We start from the raw sequence: 24096 nt of genomic DNA on the forward strand, positions 1-24096 counted from the left end.
GCCTAACTGATGGTAAAATCTTTCATCCATAACTCATTTTTATACTGTACGAGGGATTTGTATTCTAATCAATAATGTTGTGTCACTCTGTATGTACAGCCACATCTCAAAACCCCTATTAGAAATCAAAGGCAGAGGTAGAAGTGTTTAGTGACATGTTTTAGTGCAAAAAATCAATAGGTTTATGCAATAAATTAAAGTAGATTCAAACGTTTCAGATGTTTTGTTTCAGAGCATTTAATTTTGATACATTATCTGTGCATACTAGTTCTGTGTAAAATCGATATTGGTGGTTAATTATCAGCTAATAGAGACCAATGTCCTCTTTTTGCAAACAGAACTTTACCAAACAACCTACTTTTGTAATTGAGTAATTCACTGAATCGCCTCATTTCAGGTACTCTTTTTGCAAGAATTACTGAAACGGCTCCCTCTCATTCCCTCATTTTGCCTCAGATATGAGTGACAGGAAAGGTGAGCTGAGGGGTAATTATAGGTATATAATGACACCATACTATTAGTTGTAGGAATTGTATTTCACATTAGGCCTATTCCCCCTCTCTCTCTGGCGGGAAGAGGGAACGACATTACATGGCTGCATGACAGATAGATACATCAATATGTTTGACTGCACCTGCATGTTAAAAAAAACTCTTGTTGCGGGCCAATAGCCAATGTCAGATAGTCTACCTTATTTGGCCATCTTAGAAGAATTCGTATCAGAAAAAACTTCTGAAACTTTTACCGCCGAAAGTGCCATTGTTTGGCGCCATACTACAGGATTCATTCAACCGCTACTCCATACATTTGCAGTAAAGTTCTTGACTATATGGTTCTCGAGAAATTGTATGCCTAGCCCTCCATAGCCATTAGCCTACATTTCTCCGTCTACATTACTATTGTATACGACCTTTTAAACGAATGAGTAATTTGTTAATGTAATGGTAGGCTAAACAAAACAACTCATATTTTCTCTCCTTGGAGGTTGATGTTTACAGTAACAGTAACCACTGGCGACGGATAAAACATGAGTGTAGCTTACTCTTGGGAGAGACACGCCAGAGCTAAGGGAACTATGTATTTTTATTTGATTTAAAGAAAAAGGTACGTTTTTATCTTACTATAATAAAAAATGAATTGCTGTTTCATGGAAACAGACTTTTCTACTAATAATCTCTTCAATGACGACTCAACAAGTTTTTAATAGTTAGAAACGTAATTTGCTTTTTTGTTGTTGATAAATGTCTATCTATAATGCACATATCATGTAGGATATGGTGCAAAACCTCACATGTGAGATATTCAAGTAAAACATGTCGGGTAATGTGGGGTAAATATCCCTCCCGGATTCACCTGGTCAGTCTGTGTCATGGAAAGAGCAGGTGTTCCTAATATTTTGTTCACTCCGTGTATAAAAAGTTTGTAGCTGTAACTTAATTCGATTTATATCACGTTTTCTAAATGAAAAAATATTAGCTCAACTTAAATCAGAATACTTTTGTTAGAATGACTTAAAAACTGTAGAGCAAGTTATCCCACATTACCCTATTAAGACCTTCCCTACATTTCTCTTTCCAACTTGCAGAGACCAGACATTACTCAAAAGCATGCCATTGTTAACAGAAGGTGATAAACAAGAGTATTTCATGAAGCATCTCCGAGAGTAATAATGTCAGCTGAAATCACCATGGACAACAATAGCCTGAGAACATGGTCAGCAGGTGGATCGTTTGAGCCAGAGGCAGACCTGGGCCAGGTACCACGACAGGAGCCACATAACACTGGAACACATGACATGGATAACCAGAGGACCCACCTGAACCCTCATGCAGCTGAGCTGGGCTCTAGTCCCTTGTCTCCATCCCATTCACTGAGCCATGAGGCTGTTCTTAGAGAAAATCCACAGGAGGCTGCCTCAGACAGTAACTCATCACTACAAACTACACGACAACTAATGCTACAGAGAGCTCTCCAGCAGGTCAGTAGTGTATTTAAACCATTCAGTGTAGCCTACTATTGTAGACATATTTGTTTCAAGTTTCGGGTCTGAATTGCTTTTACTCACTGATTTGATGCATGCACTCTTGCTTACCAGTAGGTGACAGTAACATACCAATTTGCAGTTGTGTTCAAAACTACTTGAAATGAGGGTATTTTACCCACTTAAACCCATTTTACTTGCTGCACTCTACTTGAAGCAGCATTATTGATCAATGTGTACATGTAGCACAGCAACCTTCATTCACACTGGCACTCTCATGTGAACTGCTTCCCTGCGCTGTTGGCTATCAGTTTAATATAGCACTAATCATACAAATAATCACACACATACACTGTCAATGCTGCTGTACTGTTCAACTGCTCAACCAAGATCACTATTTACTTTATTAACCTACTTATAAATAACAGTCATACTTGACAGCACATAGATTTACATTTTAGTCATTTAGCAGACGCTCTTATACAGAGCGACTTACAGGAGCAATTAAGGTTAAGTGCCTTGCTCAAGTGCACATCGACAGAGTTTTCACCTCGTCGGCTCAGGGATTCGAACCAGCAACCTTTCAGTTACTGGTCCAACCCTCTTAAACGCTAGGCTACTTGCCACCCTCATCATTTATACTGTGTATCCTATGTGTACATATTCTACCACAACCAGTTGTATTACTATTTATAAACTGGGTGGTTCGAGCCCTGAATGCTGATTGGCTGACAGCCGTGGTATATCAGACGTATACCACGGGTATGACAAAACATTTATTTTTACTGCTCTAATGACATTGGTAATGAGTTTTTAATAGCAATAAGGCACCTCGTGCTGTATCCTGTGCATGTGATGAATAAACTTTAATTTATGTTGTGCTATAACATAGTGATGGTGAAGCTGTCAGCAGACCCTGCTGTGTGTTGAGTGTTGTCTATGTCTGCATCGGTGCAGGGCCCAGGGCAACAGGAGCAGCTAGTTCAACAGCAGGTGGAGCAGCTACACAGAATTGTACAGGAGCAGAGCAGACTCCTCTCCCTCATGGGGCCAGGTGGGTACTGACTGACTGAGCTCAACGTAAAACAACCATCAAATACAAATTAATTCAGTGGAGAGGAATGAAATATGTTTACAAAGTAGTATTTTGTTAGAAAGTGCAAAGTTAATTTAGTTCATTTAACTGTATTTGATGATCTTGAAAATAGATTTAGTCCAAAGGGACTTTCCGAAGTGTTGATAGTTTAGAGATTATCATTTGTTTTTGAGGTTACTAAGAAGATCATGTCAGCTCCAAGGCCGTGATTGCTTAAGATTTGTCCAATACACAGAGGCAATAACACAATGCTCTGTTGGGTAATTTAAGAAACTACATGGAATTGAATCTTGTAGCAGCACTAATCTTTTCAGGCTAAACAGGTTTTTCTGAACTAATGAAGGTGTGTATAAGGACCGTCGCTGTAATGTCTCTCTACGAGAGATGGGTGTAGGAGTCAGGCGCAGGAGAGAAGATAATTCCAATAACCAGAGTTCAATAAAGTCCATCAAAAATTCATACAGACACCGGACAAAAATACAGTCCAACAATGACCAAAAGAACAAAATCCAAATGACATAACCTGAATGAATCAAATGATGAACAAAAACAACGTTTCCCAAACATAACACAGGGAAATGAAAAATAAACCCCCACGACACAAAGTGGGTAGAAAGAAAATAAATACCCACACTAATCAACCCAAACAAGAAACAGGTGCACAACAAAACAGACATGACTAAATGAAAAGGAAAAAAGGATCAGTGGCAGCTAGTAGACCGGCAATGACGACCGCCGAGCACCACCCGAACAGGGAGAGGCGCCACCTTTGGTGGAAATCGTGACAGTACCCCCCCCCCCCCCCCCCCCCCCCCGACGCGCGGCTCCCACAGTGCGCCTACATTGGCCTCGAGGACGACCCGGAGGACGAGGTGCAGGGCGATCCGGACGGCGGTTGTGGAACTCCCTCAGCAATGATGGGTCCAAGATGTCCCCCCTCCTTACCCAGCACCTTTCCTCCGGGCCGTACCCCTCCCAATCCACTAGGTACTGCAGGCCCCCCACCCGGCGCCTAGAGTCCAGGATGGACCGTACAGTGTACGCCGGTGCCCCCCCGATGTCCAGGGGGGCGGAGGGACCTCCCGCACCTCAGCGTCTTGCAGTGGACCAGCTACCACCGGCCTGAGGAGAGACACATGAAACGTTTTTAAGGAAGTGTTAGACAAACGTAACACCTTTGCCCGCTTTGAGGATAATACCGTGCCACCACGGAGAGACTAGTCAAGGATCATATCACCTCCACCTTACCTGTCACTCTAGACCCACTTCAATTTCCTATCCCATCTGGACAAGAGGAATACCTATGTAAGAATGCTGTTCATTGACTATAGCTCAGCATTCAACACCATAGTACCCTCCAAGCTCATCATTAAGCTTAAGGTCCTGGATCTCAACCCCGCCCTGTGCAATTGGGTCCTGGACTTCCTGATGGGCCGCCCCCAGGTGGTGAAGGTAGGAAACACACATCCACTTCGCTGATCCTCAAGACTGGGGCCCCACAAGGGTGTGTGCTCAGCCCCCTCCTGTACTCCCTGTTCACCCATGACTGTGTGGCCATGCACGCCTCCAACTCAATCATCAAGTTTGCAGACGACACAACAGAAGTGGGCTTGATGACCAACAACAACGAGACAGTCTACAGGGAGGAGGTGAGGGTGTCAGGAAAACAACCTCTCACTCAACGTCAACAAAACAAAGGAGATGATCGTGGACTTCAGGAAACAGCAGAGGTAGCACCCCCCTATCCACATTGACGGGACAGCAGTGGAGAAGGTGGAAAGTTTTAAGTTCCTCGGCATACACATCACGGACAAACTGAAATGGTCCACCCACACAGACAGTGTGGTGTTGCGCCTCTTCAACCTCAGGAGGCTGAAGAAATTTGGCTTGTCACCTAAAACCCTCACAGACTTTTACAGATGCACAATTGAGAGCATCCTGTCGAGCTGTATCACCGCCTTGTACGGCAACTGCACCGCCCACAAAGGCTCTCCAGAGGGTGGTGCGGTCTGCACAACACATCACCGAGGGAAAAGTACCTGCCCTCCAGGACACCTACAGCACCCGATGTCACAGGAAGGCCAAAAAGATCATCAAGGACAACAGCCGCCCGAGCCACTGCCTGTTCACCCCGCTACCATCCAGAAGGCGAGGTCAGTACTGGTGCATCAAAGCTGGGACCTAGAGACTGAAAAACAGCTTCTATCTCAAGGACATCAGACTGTTAAACAGCCATCACTAACACAGAGAGGCTGCTGCCTACATACAGACTTGAAATCATTGGCCACTTTAATAAATGGATCACTAGTCACTTTAATAATGCCACTTTAATAATGTTTACTTATCTTGCATCACTCATCTCATATGTATACACTGCATTTTATACCTTCTTGCCTATGCCGCTCTGTCATTGCTCATCTATATATGAATATATTCTTATTCCATTCCTTTACTTAGATGCACTGTCGGATCTTGAAGCACAAAGAATAACATCTACTAACCATGTGTATGTGACCAATCCAATTTGATTTGATTGATTTGATTTGAGGAAAATTGTTCAAAATTAACGTTAAGCATACCTGTCTGTACAGATTTTTTGCGATCATTTGTAACTGACTATACAGTACTGTAGATCTGGAATAAAATCAGTTTGTCCCGCAGTGGGGGAGAGGTCACCTTTTGTTCATCTGTGACTGTGGAACCATTGTATCTTCTATTGCTCAATAGAAAGGGACAGCTATTTGACATGTACACATCTGTAAACCCTCAGTAGCAGAAACAATCCACCAGTGGGTCCAGCAAACAGTCAATGTAGGATAAAACCATGAGACTGTCATAGATCTGAACCGCTATGGTCTCAGCATTGTGTTGATCCTTGATTCTGACAATCAACAGATCTATCCTAGCTATGGTACAAGGCAGGAAACACACAGAGAAGACCAGCACAACTGAGGTGACCAGAAACACTGCTCGATGCAGCTTGGTCTTATTCCCTAATCCCACAATCTATGTGGGATAAAACCATGAGACCATCAAAGACCGTGCAGTAGACCAACACAAAGAAAGGGATGAGAATCTGTGTGAAAAACACAACCTCTCTCAAAGTTTCAGTGACGTCCTCGACCGGAGTGTCATTTTTACACCCATAACTGTTAGAGCACTCAAAGGTCTTCAGCATGGTTGGGATAGTCAGGGGGAGCAGCAGTAGCCAGACGATGACAGTGATATAAGGAGACCTTTTTAAAGTCTTGGCAAAGTTATTTTTCCAAGGATGAACTACATTGAAGCAACAATCGATGGAGAGCACAGTCAAGAAGGCGATACTGGCCCCTCAGTTTAAAATCAACATGAAGAGCATGGCCTTACAGACCAGCTTGTTCTCACTTCAGCTTAGTCCATGCTGGAAGTGATAGGCTTTGGCTGGCAAGCATATCACCAGTAGAAGATCTGCCACCACAATATTGAAGAGGAAGATGCTGTTGGTTTTCCAGAATTTGAATTTCAAGAGGAAGATGTAGAGCACTGACAGGTTGAGAGGCAAGGCCAGAGTGAATTCCACAATCATCACTTTAGAGAAGACTTTGTACATCATCTGATTCCCCACATTGCGGTGATCGACTTCAGTGTTTGAGGATGTGTTCTGAAGATGGACCGCATCCATTGTTCTTCAGCCAGAATTACAGAACTCTGCAAGTCCAGCCTATTCCCCTTTTGAGTAAAGATAAAATGTTTCTCCTTCTGTGTCCGCCACAAGAGCATGAATAAAAATGTAAGGAATCTATGTGCAAATTCTTGGTTTTATCTCATATCCACAGGAACAGAAAATCAGGTGGTGTGGCTTGAGGGCTTATCTATACGAACAGAAGTGTACATGAATCTTTATTTTGGGTTGATCTAAAAACAATGATGACACGGCAAGCCTCATAAAGACTATAGACAGTGTGACAGGCTGGCCAATACCTTGTCATATAAAAGAGGAACTGAGAAATAAAGTTAAAAGTACTTCATTTATTTTTTTAAACTGCAGACTAACAAATGAAACACACATGGCTGGTGGCTAAAACAAATGTCTCTTCCACACAGTCAGGAAACACACCTTGTTAAGAAAACACAGGCACTTGTGCTGATAAGCCCCTCCCACCAATTAGGCAATACAATGAGCAATGCACTACAACAGGACATGTTTGGAGATGATAGAAAGCGCAGGTTATGGATTAAATAAATCGATGCAGAAAAAAAAACACTGCATCACAATAATTTTTTGTTTTAAATGGCAATAAATACTTTGAATCCATATATTTAAAAATAGTCATTTAGTCCATAGTGAAGGCTCTCCACACATATTTTCTAAGGAAACGTGATTATCCGATGAAATGACCAATGTAGATATTTCATAAAATAGCAGATGTCAATGCCCTGCCTTAAACTGTCAAGGAACGTAACCTAAAGATTTAATTTAAGTGCATTTACTTACAGAGTTAAAGGTACCGGGCCAAGTTACTAAAAATTACATTTTGTGAGATGAGTTACCTATTTCATTCCACAGTCAAAAGCAATACAAGCAAGATTTTTTTTTAATTCATATGCTTATTAAATGATCTTTATTTACATTATTGAAGTATTGTTTTGTAACATGCAATGTTTTCCAGTTATATTTAGTGAAAGGCCTTGACAATGAATGTTTAGTTATTTTTTATATAAAGAAAAATTGCTGTGTTGACTAGAGGAGCTCTTGGGCGATGCTTCCTTGTAACAACAAGACCTAGTATGTTCCTCGGTCTCATAGGAATTTAACCTTTTAAATCCTAAAGTCCCTCTCTGTTTCTCATCGGCAGGACTGCTGTTATCCCCCTCTCTCTCTGCCCAGTGGCTGGGCCTGATGCCTGCTCTGGCTGCTGGAGTGGATACCTCTGGTCTCTCTGCCAACCCACAGAGGTCCAATCAGAAATCAAACGTTTACGCTTCACCTCCCTCAGGAGATGGATGGCTGCCTAAGACGGGTCCTGTTCTGACACATTCCCTCCATGGTAAGACGTATGCATGACCACGTCGTGGTCTGTTTTTGTTGTAACTACTGCAGTATATGGTATGATAGCAGAAGTTCTGAAAATATTTTGATCAAGTTCCAATAAAATTGTAAAGGGGGAAGAAATAAAACTCACACTATAAAAAAGTATAAACATTGGCCTCATCAAGAGTAGTAGTAGTACTGTAGTAACAAATAAATAAACATAACTTAAGAGGAATATTTATTTGACCCAGACAATTAGCAACAGACTCATTGTGAGTGGTTTAACTTGATGACATCACTGGTTAAAGAAACCAGATGACAATATCAGAAACAAGTAGTGAATCATAGTCTGGTTTAGCAAACTAACATGAATGTCTCATCATGAGAACAAATAGTCTTAATGCAGTCATAAAACAATTTTAATTTCCTATTTTTTTTACAAGTATTTTACCTAGTACGCTGCATTACATTGTTGCTGCGTTTTGGATTTGAGTTGTTTCCTGCCGAGATTGTGCTTTCACCTATTTTTAGACAGGGCAATAACTTGTCAGGTCGAGGATTTTGAACTTAGTGCTGCTTAAGCAGTACACAATTGGGTCCACGAGACAATCCATGTGGGATAAAACCATGAGACCATCAAAGACCGTGCAGTAGTGTCACGGTTGTCGTAGGAATGAGCGGACCAAAGTGCAGCGTGTGTGTCGTTCCACATTTTATTTATACTGTGAAACTATGCAATACATAAATAAACTTGAATGACAAAAAAAAAAAAAAACGTGACGCAGAGGTCCCCACAAACCCAGGTGGGTAAAACCCCTACTTAAGTATGATCTCCAATTAGAGACAACGAAGACCAGCTGCCTCTAATTTGAGATCATCCCAAACAAAACCAACATAGAAATACACAACTAGAACATGAACATAGAAAAACAAAAAAATAGAAAAACACCCCCTGTCACGCCCTGACCTATTCTACCATAGAAAATAACATCTTACTATGGTCAGGACGTGACAAGTAGACCAACACAAAGAAAGGGATGAGAATCTGGGTGCAAAACACAACCTCTCTCAAAGTTTCAGTGACGTCCTCGACCGGAGTGTCATTTTTACACCCATAACAGCACTCAAAGGTCTTCAGCATGGTTGGGAGAGTCGGGGGGAGCAGCAGTAGCCAGTCGATGACAGAGATATGAGGAGACTTTTTGAAGACCTTAAGGAACTTTTTTTTCCCAGGATGAACTACATTAAAGTAAGGATCAGCTGAAATCCCAGTCAGGAAGGCGATACTGGCACCTCAGTTCAGAAACAGCATGAACCACATGGCTTTGCAAGTTCCACCCTCTGTACTCCACCACTCCCCTTTATGTTGTTGCTGTTAGATTTCCAGAACTTCATTTTGAATATAAAAGATAAAGCACTGAGAGGTTGAGCGGTAGAGCCAGGAAGAATTTCACAATCATCACAGAGGGGTAGAAATTACACAGTGGTAGATTCTCTGCTGTGCAGTTCTTACTCGGGTGATCGTCATCCACAATATGCATTGTCAAAAGCGGTCCTCTTTACAGTCAAACTGTCAGAAGAAGGAACAGTCCTCCAAAGTACTCAGCTCCAAAGATTTCCTTACTTTACATGAAAAGCAGGTCTGTTTGACGGTAGTTAAGCAAGCTCCAAATTCGTGTGTAGACTTGGATGAAACTGAAGGACTCTACTTCAGTCTGGAAGTAATTCCCCCCAGCACGCACGCAGCAGAGCACTCAGTTGTAAATTGTTCAGACTTGTTGGCTGTGAGCCCCCCCCCAGGCCTGAGTAGGTAAGTCACCACAGGACGAATAGATAAGCAGCTGTTCCCATGAGAGATTGAGGACATATTGCAAAACATTGCATAAACTCACAAATTTGAAAAACGAACATATCTGTGTATGAGAAGTGGCCTTTTTTCTATGCTACATACTGTATATCTTTCTAACTCCCTGGGGAATTCCTATATGGAGTAAGTACATTAAGTGCAGGGACATGCTTCTGGTTGCGCAACACCTCCAATGCAGTTGAGGTTGTCATAAATAACATATTTGATTGATTAAACACACAGAGAGCTGAAATGTAAAGCTACAGGCAATTTTTAGCTGGAAGTCGTAGAATATCTCAGAGGAGCTGGCAATGTTAAAAATGCTACAAAAGGGTTGTGATATTTTCAAGAAGCCGATTGTATCCTAAGGAATTGGATAGATTTACTAGCAGAAAAAACAGTTCGTTGTTTTTAGCACATTTCCCCCATAAAAAAATATACACTACCGTTCAAAAGTTTGGGGCCACTTAGAAATGTCCTTGTTTTTGAAAGAAAATCACATTTTCTGTCCATTAAAATAACATCAAATTGATCAGAAATACAGTGTAGACATTGTTAATGTTGTAAATGACTATTGTAGCTGAAAATGGCAGATTTTTTATGGAATATCTACATAGGCGTACAGAGGCCCATTATCAGCAATCATCACTTCTGTGTTCCAATGGCACGTTGTGTTAGCTAATCCAAGTTTATCATTTTAAAAGGCTAATTGATCGTTAGAAAACCCTTTTGCAATTATGTTAGCACACCTTAAAACTGTTGTTCTGATTAAAGGAGCAATAAAACTGGCCTTCTTTAGACTAGTTGAGTATCTAGAGCATCAGCATTTGTGGGTTCGATTACAGGCTCAAAATAGCCAGAAACAAATAACTTTCTTCTGAAACAAAGAACTTTCTTCTGAAACTCATCAGTCTATTCTTATTCTGAGAAATGAAGGCTATTCCATGCGAGAAATTGCCAAGAACCTGAAGATCTCGTACAATGCTGTGTACTACTCCCTTCACAGAACAGCACAAACTGGCTCTAACCAGAATAGAAAGAGGAGTGGGAGGCCCAGGTGCACAACTGAGCAAGAGGACAAGTACGTTAGAGTGTCTAGTTTGAGAAACAGACGCCTCACAAGTCCTGAACTGGCAGCTTCATTAAATAGTACCCGCAAAACACCAGAAGGCCAGCATCCCGTAATGTCGCCTCTTCACTGTTTACGTTGAGACTGGTGTTTTGCAGGTACTATTTAATGAAGCTGCCAGTTGAGGACTTGTGAGGCATATTATTTTAATGGACAAAAAAATTGCTTTTCTTTCAAAAACAAGAACATTTCTAAGTGACCCCAAACTTTTGAGCTGTGAGCTGGAGTTTGGCGTGTTATTTTTGGCGTGTTATTTTTTTGGTGTGCAACCCACAAACCTTAAACTAATTCTGCAGTTTAGTATTGTTAGGTTCTAATTACCAGAGTAAGAACCCGACGGACACTATGAAAGCTTAAACCAAGTTTATTCTTCCCAAAGGATCGAACATCTGAACTGACAAAAACATATTCACACAAGCACTGATATTTAACTCTTTCTCCTATGCTAAGTCTCCTCCTACACATCTGAACAGCCATTGTATCTCTGTTGCTAGACAGAACCTTAGTGATATCTGTTCTTCCTCACTTCGTCTGACCTGACCTCTGCCCCAAAGTGCTCACTAGTTCTCAACTCACGGCTGTCATGGTGACTGGTACCAGACTGTGTCTGGTGTCTGTGTCCTCCCATAGGATCCCTGATGGCTAACTATAACATATCCTGACAGAATGTAAATGTTATACATTTTACATTTACATTTTAGTCATTTAGCAGACGCTCTCATCCAGAGCGACTTACAGTAGTGAATGCATACATTATGCATACATTATACATTCCCCTCTCTCCCTCAGTGGCATGAATAAGTACATTTCAAGAAGTCAGAACCCAACGATATCCAGTTCAGATAAGTCTGAGATGACAGACTGATTTTCCAGGGTATTTTTTTCAAAGCCAAATTAAGGACATTACCTATTTCAACCTATTCTAAGTGTTTCCAATCATATTGCAAATACATTCAGTTGCTTTTTAATAGATCGTCATGATTATAGAAAAACAGGAGTAAATTATTAACTTATTTAAATATCCAGGAGTGTTTTGTCAAAACTGGATCCAGAGCTGGTTCCTTAACAAGAACTAGTTACAGAACTCCAGTATAATTATCACAACCCTTTAAAGTAAGAAGGCATTTAGAATTGTTGCTTGGTTCTGTTTCTCTTCATTTTACACTGTAAAATGTATTCTGTTGAGTACACGAATCCTCATTTACATAACAAGTTTACCCAGAAGTCAGTACTGAACTTTGTCCATCTTTTCTTTTTTATTAATACAGAATTTAAATTGTGTTGATATGTGATTCATCTTATCATGTGAATTATAGAGAGCACTCTTCCAAATAAAGATGGAAGAGAGCAGAGGAACCTCTCTCCTATCAAAGAGGAAGCTGCAGAGCAGGGGGAAGACAAAGAAGACTGTACTGTCAGCCCATTTGGGACACGTAGGCAGCCATCTAGAAACCCAGAGGACAGGTACTGTAATGATATTTCTATTCAACATGTATCACCTTTCAAATCAAAAATCACATTTTATTGGTCACATACACATATTTTACTGTCAGCTAATGATAGTGAAGAATCCACAAGTGAGTTGTGGTCATTTAATATTCCATACCATTTTTCTATACGTTAACTGACCTGTCACACTATTGAAGACCCATTAGGCCTGCTGTCAAAGAGAGAGAGAAAACATTTCAGGAATTTGTGGAGGAACAGCTGAAAGTTGATGAATATGCACAGCAAAACAACAAGCAGGTATGGAGAGCATAGAGGATTTGCATATGGCCTACTTTCAGAGTAGTTCATTGCCCTGACCATTATACATAATCTATTCAGTACACTTTGTACTCATGTCATCATGTCATCTAAAATAAGTTATCTACTGTATCTAAGCAGCTGGTCCCTTTTCAGGACAGCAGGGAGGCCAGGAGAGTCGCAGGGAGGAGATATTTCCTGAAGAAAGGGGAGGGTGGGTCCAGGATAGAGAGGGGTAAGGACAGTGTGCAGCAGAAGACCTGGCGAAGAGCCTCCCTCTCCCTCAGCCAGCAGCCCAGGAAGGTGAGTTGTGGCAGCCAGCAGAGACGCTCATCAGCCCCCTCCCTGCAGCTCAGTGACAGGACCAGACCCAGGGTCAAGCCTTTACTGATCTCCCAGAGGAGCTGCCCTGTTCTGACTGAGTCCTTGGAAAAAACAACAGGACCTGCCACACGAGAGAGAGACAACAGAGTTAATCAAATGGCCAGACAGGAGAGGACACCAAAGCCCAGAGAAAATACTCAAAGCAAGGCCACTGAAAACACTGCATCTAGTGTTAATACTAGAGAGAGGAGAGATCTGTTGGGCGTTACAACATCCCGTAAAGGGCTTGTGAGATCGCCGTGTTTGACCTCCGTGGATCTAAGTGATGAGGTGGTGTCACAGAATCACGTGTATGCTGCTATGAGGGACCTTGTCCATAAACAACTTGAGGTGAAGGAGCCACATTTGGCATTGCAGCCTTTTGATAGTACTACACAGGCAAACAACATGGGCCAACCTAAGGTCAAAGCTCAGGCAGTAAATGTTGGCTTCAAGACAGTCAACGACCACATAGTTAGAGTCACTGACAATGGGCCGGTCTCATCAGGGACTGCGGATGGGAAAAATGTCACACACTCCAATTTCACCAATATTTCAAAATCTCAAAGTGGGTCTACAGCAGTGATGTCTCTCCTATCTCTGAGTAGTTCTAACAGTGACGAGGACGAGGACAACCCTAACTCTCAGTGCCACCAGCAGCCCACCCTCCCGTCTCCCCCACGGCTTGGACACAAGGACCAGAACCTGGACCTGTCCGATGGTGACTACGCCAGCGATGCCCCCAGCGAGGCTGGGGATAGCCTGCCCTCCAGACCTTTTCCCACCCACGGACCCACTCTCCACCACCACCACCACCCATCTAGCTCCTGCTCCAGCAGTGACAGTGACACAGAAATCCGGGACATAAACTGGCACAAGACAGAACCACGTCCATTATACCCACAGTCTGCAAGGAAAACAAGCACAGAGAGAGCCCTGCCACTGGGGAGCAGCAGCAGCAGGGGAACAGACATAAAGTCAAAACGTCCCTCTGCAGAGCTCAAACCCAGCATGGTCCCTGAAGTAACATCTAGAACTAAAGAGACCGTGAAGAGCAGACATCACCAGGGGTCCAAGCGAGGTGAGTGTACTGTTTATTTTGGCTAGACTCACTATGTAATTGAACTGCTATAATGAAGAACACAGACATGAATATGTATTAATGTATACCAGTTTACATGCTACATGACATGTTATTCTTTGAAGAGGTCTTCTCTCTACTAACAGTCACTTTAACCTCCTTCAAGCAAATCAGACCGTGTCAAAGCCACACAGCGGTAATCTATTTGGAATAAAAGCAGAAGAGAATCGTGATTTGTTGGACAAGATGAAAACGGAACAAGAGAGAGCAATGGAACTCCTCAGGTAAAATGTACAGAGACAGTTTGGTTAGTTTTCATAATGTGATGCCCCGGAAAAGGTGTCTGTGCCGTATCTGATTGTGATGACGTGCTGGAGAAATGAAACACAAACTATGTAAAAACCACTGATGATCCACGAGATTATAAAGAATTTGAGCACTTCTGGAATTGCAATATCAGAAACCTATCATGTTCTTCATCAGAAATGTCATTTTTTCTTTCATTTCCACTGAAATGTGGGTTTTACCCAGAAAGAGAATGGACCAAATAGAGTGCTGTGACAGAGATGGCCACCACAGCAGTTATGGATCCCCATTCACCCATACAGAAGGCCAAGTGTTGAAGAATCAACCGTTTTCTCCTAAACAAGACGTTGGTGATGGTCAGGTAAAGTCATTATGTGACTGATCTTAATAGACCTTAGTAAAACAAAGTTGTCAGTCAGAATCTCGTAAAGCCTTGAGGCCTAAAACAACCTACTGTATGTCACCCAGCTGGTATCTATATAACGTCATTTGTGAGTGAGTAATGAATGTCCGTGAGGTGCACATAAGTCGTGGAGCGTCATAGGAGTCAGGTGCATTCTGTCTCAGGGCCTATCAGTTTCCTACTGACCAACATTAACATGGAACTGAGCGATGCATTTCCTGTCTCATAAGGTGTGAATAAGACAGTGTTACCTTTTTATGACTGAATCAAACGCATCCCCTTTGCTTGTCCTGGCCTGATGATACTGATGAAGGATCTTCATTTAATCACTCTTTTGTTGCTGCGAATATTCCTGCGCCACAGGAAATGCAGATGAGCTTCGTGATTTCCATAAATTCGCTGAAAACCCGCTCTAACGCACGGTTATATTAACAGTATTGCACTTTCATTAGACTACTTTTGTTCAGCTAATAGCCTAACTATCGAACAAGCAACATTATGGACTAAACGTACAAAAAACATGCAGGATTATTTTGCTACAACAATACTGGTCAAATTAAGATCCCACATCTGTAACAGTTTATAATGTATAGCTTTATAAACAAACACCCACTCATCCAAACTGTGAACATGAGTCAAATATCCACCGTATTGGTTGGTTTGTCTCACTCTCATCCAGGGTGTGTGTGTGTGTGTGTGTGTGTGTGTGTGTGTGTGTGTGTGTGTGTGTGTGTGTGTGTGTGTGTGTGTGTGTGTGTGTGTGTTCATGCGTGGGTGTCTTCATGTCTGTGTATGTGTGTGTGTGTGTGCATGCGTGTAAGCTCAGGATTTCAGGCAGCAGATTCTAGCTCTTCAGGAGCAGTTCTCTAGGAGGGAGTCCCACTGGTCCCAGGCTCATCATCTGCTGCAGAACCAGGTGGAAGCCCTGACCAGAGAGAATGTGGAGCTGCGTGACAAGCTCAGTGCTCCTGAACGCGGCCACCAAGTGGCAGGGAGGAGTCCTGACACAGTCACTGCATCTCACATAGGGGCAGAGAGCGCTGTAAGAAGACATACTGTGCCTAAGTAATAACCCATGAGTAACCCATGAACCCTGAGTAATAACCCATTACTAACCCATTCCATACTTTAAGTCAGTTAATACAATAACTTGTAACACTTCTCTTATCTACTAGTGACAAGGTGTCAGTAGCGCTCATTATCTATCAGTATATAATCCATATGCCCAGGTGTCTGAGGATATTCATAGAGCTACTAGTCAGAGGATAAGGGAGAGGAGATCTTCAAGTTTTTCCAGTCACAGTGGAAACCCAGCCAAAAGGTCAACAGTTGGCAGTTTTCCAGCTGCAAAGTTCAAGGTGCAGGTACTGTATACAGTATAGCTACACACCATATGAAAGCCACGAGGCTCGCAGTTTTATCCTAACAGGAAATAGCTTTGGGCTGTATTTATAAGAGATTTAACTGTATATTTGGGCAGAAATCATTTGAAAAGTTTACAGAAACCAACCGACAGCTCCCCTCTGTGCTCATCATTTTCCATTGATCAAACAAAGCTGGTTTACTTCCTGCTCAACTGATCTAAGATCAGCCCTTTGTATCTCACTCAGTCCTAACTAGGGTTGCAAAATTCTGGGAACTTTCAATAAATGTCCTAGTTTTCCAGAAATCCTGGTTGGATGATTCCGGATTTCATCCAACTGGGATTTCAGGGAAAACCAAGGAATTTATTGAAAGTTCACAGACTTTTGCAACACTAGTCCCAACCTTTTCAATTATGAAAGAACAGCTCACAACATTCCCTGAAGTAACTACACTAATACAGTAGATAGAGGGGCATCAACCAGAATAGTAGATGTTATAATATGTCTATAATATGGATATTTTTTCCTCAGATTCCTGAACAAAGAAAATTATCACATATGGTTTCTGAACCAGCTCCTTCAGTCGTCCACAGCAGAAGTGCTACTCCTGCATTCAACAAACCACCTGTCCAAAAGAGTACAGCTTACAGTAAAATGGACACAGTCAGTATGAATCTTATAATCAGTCTGGCAAACAATCAAGTAATGCATTCTGTTTAAAACAAACATAGAAACCTGAAGGCAACTGATTTGTGTACAGTACTATATATTCCATGTGATTCAGATCAACCTGACATTGTATTTTCAGCTCATTTACCATTTTAGAGGTATATGTTGTATTTTATCTCAAGTTTTGTCAGAGATAGACGTCCCTGTCTGACTGCAGTCAACTTGTTAGGCTAAATGTAATAAGTATCAAGTATAAAATGTGTTCTGAAGTGGTCTTTAAGCACCCCACTAATAATTTATAGCGATTTACAATGGGCCGTGTCAGATTAGTGACTCTGCCCATTATTCATTATTTATACTGTGTAATGAATATACTCATTGCCAATTCTAAGAATCTTAAGTGTTAAAACCTGATTTTACTTTTCAATAGTTTTTCCTTCTTCATAATGTATGAACACTTTTGAACCAAGGTTCAATAATAGATGGAACAAGCACAGTTAAAATGCAATTTCATCCAAACTGGACAAAAGGTTGTCTTTAAAACTGCATGTGACGCTTTCATAGGTCATCAAGGCCAGCTAAACATATTGTGTATTGCAAACGAAAATGTACAGTAGCCTAATGTCCCTTATTAACAATTTCGACTAACGGATGTTCTTTGTATCTCTTCCTCATAAGACGCATGAAATGAGAGGGCTAGTGTTTATAATTATCATGTGACTTGATTCTTTCTTTAGCCTTATCACAACTATCCCACCAATGCTCAAAGCACAAGGGATTGGGGACCTGCCTCCTTAAGTAAGTACTCTAGTCTGTTCTGTGCTTACTATACATTCAATCAATTGCTTTGGCAATGATGTTCATTTCATTCACAACAGGCCTTTCATCAAATTCAGTCAGTTTTGAGGACACCCATCACACAAATGACTGTCTCTTAAAGCAGCGTGAGAGCAACAGAGATCAGGTACATATGTCTGTAACATGGTCCTCAGACAGCATCAGTCGATTGTAACACACTGCTACATGTAACAAACAACCACTATGAAATAGCCCACTAATTCTCGCTGTCCTCAGGGTTTGGGTCAGTCAGTGGAAAAGGAGACGGAGGCGAAAGGTCGACAGAGCAGGAGCGCCACACCAGCAGTCAGCAAATACTCCAGCTCAGAGTCAGAACACAGGGTATTGAAGCCTAGCAGAGGTTCTGATGTGTAAAGTAATCATCTAAAGTTACTGAAATAACCAGTTCTACATAGGTAGATTGTTATTTTGCTCACTTCAAACATTTTAGTCATTTAGCAGACGCTCTTATCCAGAGCGACTTACAGGAGCAATTGGGGTTAAGCGCCTTGCTCAAGGGCACTCTTACCTCATTTGCACACACTGTACATAGATTTTTCTACTGTGTTATTGACTGTACGTTTGTTTATCCCATGTGTAACGCTGTGTTGTAGTTTTTGTCGCACTCCTTTGCTTTATCTTGGCCAGGTCGCAGTTGTAAATGAGAACTTGTTCTCAACTGGCCTACCTGGTTAAATAAAGGTGAAATAAAAAATATGAAAATCGTAAGATTTTTCACCTATTGTAGCCGCCTCGGGGATTCGAACCAGAAACCTTTCAGGTTACTGTCCCAAAACTCTTAACTGCTAGGCTACCTTTTTGGATGGCTGTGTTTCTGAGATACTATAGTTTCTTGCCAAGGTCTTGGACCATATTGGACAGCTTTAACAATCCCTAATTTGTTATTACAGGAACCACGTTTGAATCCAGGAGCGATGAGTGGTAACTCCACCCACACAACACACAAGGGCATAAACAATGACGTGTGTGAAGAAATACACTATCCAGATGGTAAGGTAGGAAAATTCCCCTATGTTGTAATTTCTTTGAACAAGTACTTGTATGAAGTATATCATTTTCTGCCCTTTCATTAAAGTTTCATTTCAGCAATTCCAAAGTATCCCACTCACATAGTTACCACTCACAGTGAAACAATAATAATGTGTCAACATGCCATGATATTGCTCTGATACACAGATAGAACAACTTCTCTCCAATGGCTGGCGTGTATTTACATTCCGCAATGGAACTAGAAAAGAGATCACTGCTGACCAGAAGTCAGTAACTGTCACATTCTTCAATGGAGATGTCAAACACATACTGGCAGATGGGAAAGTGGTGAGTAATATGTCATACTGGGGACTATGCCAGTATTTAAACTGTAACTAATGCCTTAAAGCTGGAATCCTTAATTGGTGAAACTGCCATGTCCATTTGGGATATTACAACAACAAAGAAATTACTGCAAACAACAAAGAAATTACTGCAAACAACAAAGAAATGACTGCAAACAACAACAAAAATCCCCTCGGACATCATTGCACACGTAATAGAACAGCAGAATATGTCATGCATTGTTTTTTACTTCGTTGCCGGACGCTCCTCTTCTTCATTTCATTAACAAAATAAAAACAATAACAAAGGCGCTGTGGGGGATTTTTTATAACTCCATTGTTTCTCTTTGATAGGTGTACTACTATGCTGATGCACAGACAACTCACACCACATACCCAACTGGTTTGGAGGTCCTGCAATTTCCAAACAAGCAGATAGGTAATATTTTTAACAAAGCTCTAATCTGATATTCACTACATGGCCAATTTTCAGGGTGACCAGGCATAGACACAAATAACAAAAAATGTATTCATGTTGTCTGTAGAGAAACACCACCCTGATGGAAAGAGGGAGATCGTTTTCCCAGATCAGACGATAAAGTACCTCTATCCTGACGGCAGAGAGGAGAGCATCTTCCCAGATGGAACAGTGGTCAAGCTCTCAGAGTAAGATACACATACAGTACTTGGCTCTATTTTATTTAGGGTAAAATTCTTAACAACTGCTGCATTTTTATATTTTGTGTGTGTGTGTGTGTGTTCTGAAACTGTAGAAGTGGGGAGAAAACAGTGGAGTTCAACAATGGCCAAAGAGAGATCCATACGTCCCAGTACAAGCGGAGGGAATACCCTGATGGAACATTGAAGACGGTGTATTCTAATGGAAGGCAAGAGACCAAGTTCCCCTCGGGCAGAGTACGCATTAAGGACAAGGATGGCATTATCATAATAGACAAGAAATGAAGAACATATGTTTATGTTTTTCAAGCCTTTATACCAAATTAGCAATGCTCCATTGTGTTTGACTGTAGCTATTTTCCTGTGGCATATTTTATAATTTTCTAGGTGCTTATGTGTAAACAGACATTTTTAAATTGTGTATGTTTATTATTCAGAAATCATTGTACACTAAATAAGTACTACTAATCAATACAATACATTTGTGTTGAAACTATTTTGTAGAGATCTTTGAATGTCCATACTGCTCTCTTGAAGGAATATATTTCTTATTTTTGCATGGCAATGTTATAACCTTCTTGACCTCTTCATTTGTGTCAGCAGGATTCTTATGTTGCACAGAATTTCAGATTATTCATGAGGTCCCCACATATCCCTTGCCTCTAAAACAACAAGGCTGACATGTAGGGTAGGGCTAATAACTTACTGACCTGGTCCCGGTTTCCTGCTGAGGAGTATTTCTGTCTGTAATAAAGCCCTTTTGTGGGGAAAAACTCATTCTGATTGGCAACTGGCTCCCCAGTGGGTGGGACCCCTGCCCAGTCATGTGAAATCCATAGATTAGGGACTAATGAATTTATTTAAACTGACTGATTTCCTTATATGTATGTAACTCAGTAAAATCTTTGAAATTGTTGCATGTTGCGTTTGTATTTTTGTTCAGTATAGATACAAAATATTACATTTTTGTTTAACTGTGGACAAATTACAAGGTTGCTTTTCCATATAATGTGTGTTGATACTGTATACTTGTGTGTTTTTACACATTAATGTTTAGGCTGTGCTAATAATAAATTATTCCAAAAGCTTAATTCCAAAAATGTTCATTTGCTCAGTTAGTTTGACAAGTGGCACTCACTAAGCAGAGGAGGGTTCGTAGGTCCCCAAAACAAATACCCGAAATCCTTTTTCTCTTTGCATCTATCCAACTCATTGTCCCTCCCTCTCTTCTGTTTGTGGCTACAACCTGATGCTAGCTGGCTGATGAGCTTGTGAACCTCGTGGACTGCAGTCTTAACGTTGAGCTTGTCCCACGACGCCTTCAGTGTGACCTCATTAAAAGGAAACGTCAGTATGAAGTCTCCCACACGGAGTGGTGGGGTGCTCTTATCTTGGCTTTTAGGGTCCCATGGGAATTTAGGAGTCTTGTACTTTTGAATGTGAATGGCAGGTAGCTTACAGCAGCCCCCGGCTGGTTGCCTTGAGGCCTGCCACGGGCTAACAAGTGTTGACAGGTTTCTGTCATCAAACTCTGACTCTATGTCTGTAACCTCAGACCACTGGATGGCCTCTGTCATCTGTGAGAGCACTGGATGTGTCTTTCTGTTTCCAGTTACAGCTGCAGTCTTTGAATGTGGGATGAGTATCGGATTCAGAGCCGAGCCCTTGGTGTTGCTTATGGAATTCCTTGCAGAGCGGATCCGGTTCATCTCAACTGATGGAAAGTATCTCATACTGTCAGAAAACGTAGAGTGGATGCTGTGACTTTTCTTGTTTGCTGGGTGGTGCTCACACATAGACTTGGGGAGCAACAGCACTGGGGACTGCAGAGACTGGCTGCCTAGATAGCAGGGGCGTTTGTACTTCTGTTTGAGATATCCTCTCTGTCTAACACTGTCCATGGACTTGTAGTTCATCAGATCAACCAGGTCATTGAGAAGTACTTTCTTGACTGTCACGTCTACTTGGCAATCGATGGTGAGAGCAGGGCTGTAGTTAACCTCTAGTAGCCATGGCTTATATTTGGCATCAATTAGGATGTCAAACCCAAAGAGCTCAACACTGTTGGGACTGGAAGGTACGGAAGGGGCTATGGTGAGCAAAGTTAGTGTGACAATGTTGTTGATCTTTTGCCAGAGGAACAGTTCATTGATACCTTGGCTATGAAGAAAGCAGCGGAATTTACTCATAGTCCACTTACATCCTTGTCCCACTCTCTCTTTGTCTGTTGTGTAGAAGGGGCTAAACTTATTAATGCTCGTGTTGGTCAGGTGAGAATAAATGTTGTCCAAAGATGTCAAATTGTATTTCTCAGTCGCAAAGCGTACCAATCCCTCCTGATGCATGTAGATAGTGAGGGGCTGAAAACTTTTCACACAAACATAGATCCGAAGGTCAAATTTATACCCTGAGATGAGGAGAGGATTGCTGATGTATCTCTGAACGATCACTGAGGAGTCATACACCAAGTCTCTGATGTCCTCAAAGATAAAGATGCCCCTGCCTCTCGATAGATCCACTGGCTTGCAGATCCAATACCCCGACCTGCCTCCGTTCTTCAGGCGATGCTTGGTGTACTCTGCCAGAAACCTGGTGTAATCATTGGGGAGGATGAAAGTTGTCGGGCTGAAGTTGTAAAGACCCGAGCCGAACGTCCCTCTCATTCTCTTCAGGTTTCTGGCCAGGCAATCCTTGCGGGTGATGCCCACAGTCTTGGGGTGATGGTTGAGTCTCTGCCATGGCAGTATATTCTCATAGTCTGAGTTGTGGAAGGCTGAGGTGCGCCAGTAGAGGTTCCAGTCTCCCTCCTCCTGCCCCTGCTCGTCATACTCCTCCCAGCCTCTCTCCAGCAGCACCTCTCTCACCAGCTCTGGGGCTCCCTCGTGTAGCCGGAACACCAGGGGTGCGGGGCCACACACCCCTGCGGCCATACCAGGTAAGCAACAGTCTGATCCTTCAATAAAAAAAACAACAGTATCATTATATTGATGAGGGTACAAAATGAGTCACAGTTTATTCCTAACTTGGAAGGTAAACTGTTGCCTTACAGTCCTAGCAAAATGATTTCTTAGAAATTGCTCTTTGCTTGTAAGATATTTGTGAATACATTTTAATTGAAAACAATCATTGCAATTCAAATAATTTTGTTCCTATGCAGTCAAACCTAGGCTGTAGGCTTCTAGTCTGGGTAACATCCAACTCTTTGTAATCTGTGCTGGGTACCATTCTCTATAACATTCCACTCCTACTACGTGTCATGCGCCAATAGGCGACAATAGCTAAACAGACTGGCAGTGGCAACCAACCAGGCTAGCAGGCTTCACACATGGGCTTTTAGAATTCAACATATGATTAATGAACCTCGATTACCGTCACACATCTCACTGAAATTGCCCAATATCGTATTTACATTCTACCTACCTTGATGAGAGATCTCTTCGGTCCCGAGCTTTCTTCAGTTCTGCGGGTGTTATTAAGACCTTCACGCCTGCCGGTCATCCGTGTTGCTAGGAGAACCCACTGCCGCGCGAAAGATAGTGTAGCCTATCATGTGGTTCGAGCAGGACGGGTGGAGGTCACTTTTTCAGATTCAATGTAGCCTACAGTAACAATCGATATATTTGAAGTCAATTAGCCGACATTTGAAGACATAGCCTCAACGATTTTTACCGAAAAAAAGTTTTTCCCACTTCCACTTTTACTGGTGAATACTGAATACATGAAGTTCAAGTTGTTGTTTTTTCTACCCACATTCATACCGAAATACTTTGGTAGAGGGTAACATCAGTTGACAGACAATAATACAATATTTAAACCATGTTAAAAGAACCATGTTGACCCCACTACCGCTACACATATAACCTATATTTTACACACAAAAAATGGTATGTATATCTCTCGTAATATACACACCATACATATCTATTTACATGAGAGCTGTATTCCACATTGTCTATTTAACACAGTCAAGATTTGTAGACTTCTACTACAGTTTCTGTGGTCAGGTCAATGTTAAATCCCTCTATGGTTTGGACTTAGAATTTCTTCTGTTTGAATTCCACCCCACCATAGAGTACAACTGCCACAAGTAGAACTCCAGCCAGGATGTAGAGCTTGATTTCCAGAGATGAAGTTGCTGAGCGCATAAAACACTACAAATCCCACTGACTCCCATAGTCGATAGTTAGCAAATGCTACCTCCTTCTGGTCATAAAAAAAGAACTCCATAAAATGCTGAAAAATTGAAAGAAAT

The 24096-nt window shown here is 41.8% G+C and overlaps 3 protein-coding genes across 8 annotated transcripts; 1 reads left to right on the forward strand and 2 right to left on the reverse strand.

Annotated features, from left to right (window-relative positions):
* Window positions 1-301: 301 nt before the first annotated feature.
* On the forward strand, window positions 302-20665 carry si:ch211-140l13.3 (centromere protein J). Of its 6 annotated transcripts, none has more exons than XM_029751933.1 (21): window positions 302-474; window positions 985-1104; window positions 1586-1978; window positions 2939-3035; window positions 7913-8104; window positions 12380-12527; window positions 12710-12809; window positions 12966-14253; window positions 14420-14537; window positions 14785-14920; window positions 15789-16004; window positions 16192-16326; window positions 16858-16989; window positions 17733-17793; window positions 17874-17959; window positions 18070-18174; window positions 18744-18848; window positions 19030-19170; window positions 19521-19605; window positions 19712-19832; window positions 19940-20665. In XM_029751933.1, the coding sequence occupies exons 3-21, from the start codon at window positions 1670-1672 to the stop codon at window positions 20127-20129; spliced, it is 3765 nt and encodes a 1254-aa protein (XP_029607793.1). In that variant the 5' UTR covers window positions 302-474; window positions 985-1104; window positions 1586-1669; the 3' UTR covers window positions 20130-20665. The 6 variants fall into 6 exon arrangements, 5 of the variants coding, with proteins under 5 accessions (XP_029607793.1, XP_029607808.1, XP_029607783.1 ...); XM_029751942.1 differs by lacking the exon at window positions 302-474 and adding an exon at window positions 578-812; XM_029751948.1 differs by lacking the exon at window positions 985-1104 and having other exon boundaries at window positions 302-496.
* Window positions 9005-9791, reverse strand: LOC115192995 (12-(S)-hydroxy-5,8,10,14-eicosatetraenoic acid receptor). The gene is given in 3 exon segments (XM_075074280.1): window positions 9005-9450; window positions 9453-9497; window positions 9500-9791. Coding segments are annotated over 3 exon segments (570 nt in total). The 5' UTR covers window positions 9630-9791; the 3' UTR covers window positions 9005-9055.
* Window positions 20666-20773: 108 nt separating the features above from the next.
* Window positions 20774-23367, reverse strand: ttll2 (tubulin tyrosine ligase-like family, member 2). Its single transcript, XM_029752007.1, has 2 exons — window positions 23265-23367; window positions 20774-22797 (listed from the first exon to the last, which is right to left on the reverse strand). Exon 2 carries the CDS (start codon window positions 22772-22774, stop codon window positions 20960-20962), a length of 1815 nt encoding a protein of 604 aa, XP_029607867.1. The 5' UTR covers window positions 22775-22797; window positions 23265-23367; the 3' UTR covers window positions 20774-20959.
* Between the last annotated feature and the right edge of the window lie 729 nt (window positions 23368-24096).

This window comes from Salmo trutta, chromosome 1 (assembly GCF_901001165.1).
Source record: "Salmo trutta chromosome 1, fSalTru1.1, whole genome shotgun sequence".
Taxonomy (NCBI): Eukaryota; Metazoa; Chordata; class Actinopteri; order Salmoniformes; family Salmonidae; genus Salmo; species Salmo trutta.

Excerpts from the sequence above, each read along its gene's own strand:
- ttll2 (XM_029752007.1), bottom strand. The coding sequence starts at position 22,774 with ATGGCCGCAGGGGTGTGTGGCCCCGCACCCCTGGTGTTCCGGCTACAC.
- si:ch211-140l13.3 (XM_029751948.1), top strand. The coding sequence starts at position 1,670 with ATGTCAGCTGAAATCACCATGGACAACAATAGCCTGAGAACATGGTCA. Across the intron at positions 18,175-18,743 it reads GCTCAGAGTCAGAACACAGG|GAACCACGTTTGAATCCAGG; the intron begins GTATTGAAGCCT and ends TTGTTATTACAG. Across the intron at positions 19,606-19,711 it reads ATTTCCAAACAAGCAGATAG|AGAAACACCACCCTGATGGA; the intron begins GTAATATTTTTA and ends TGTTGTCTGTAG.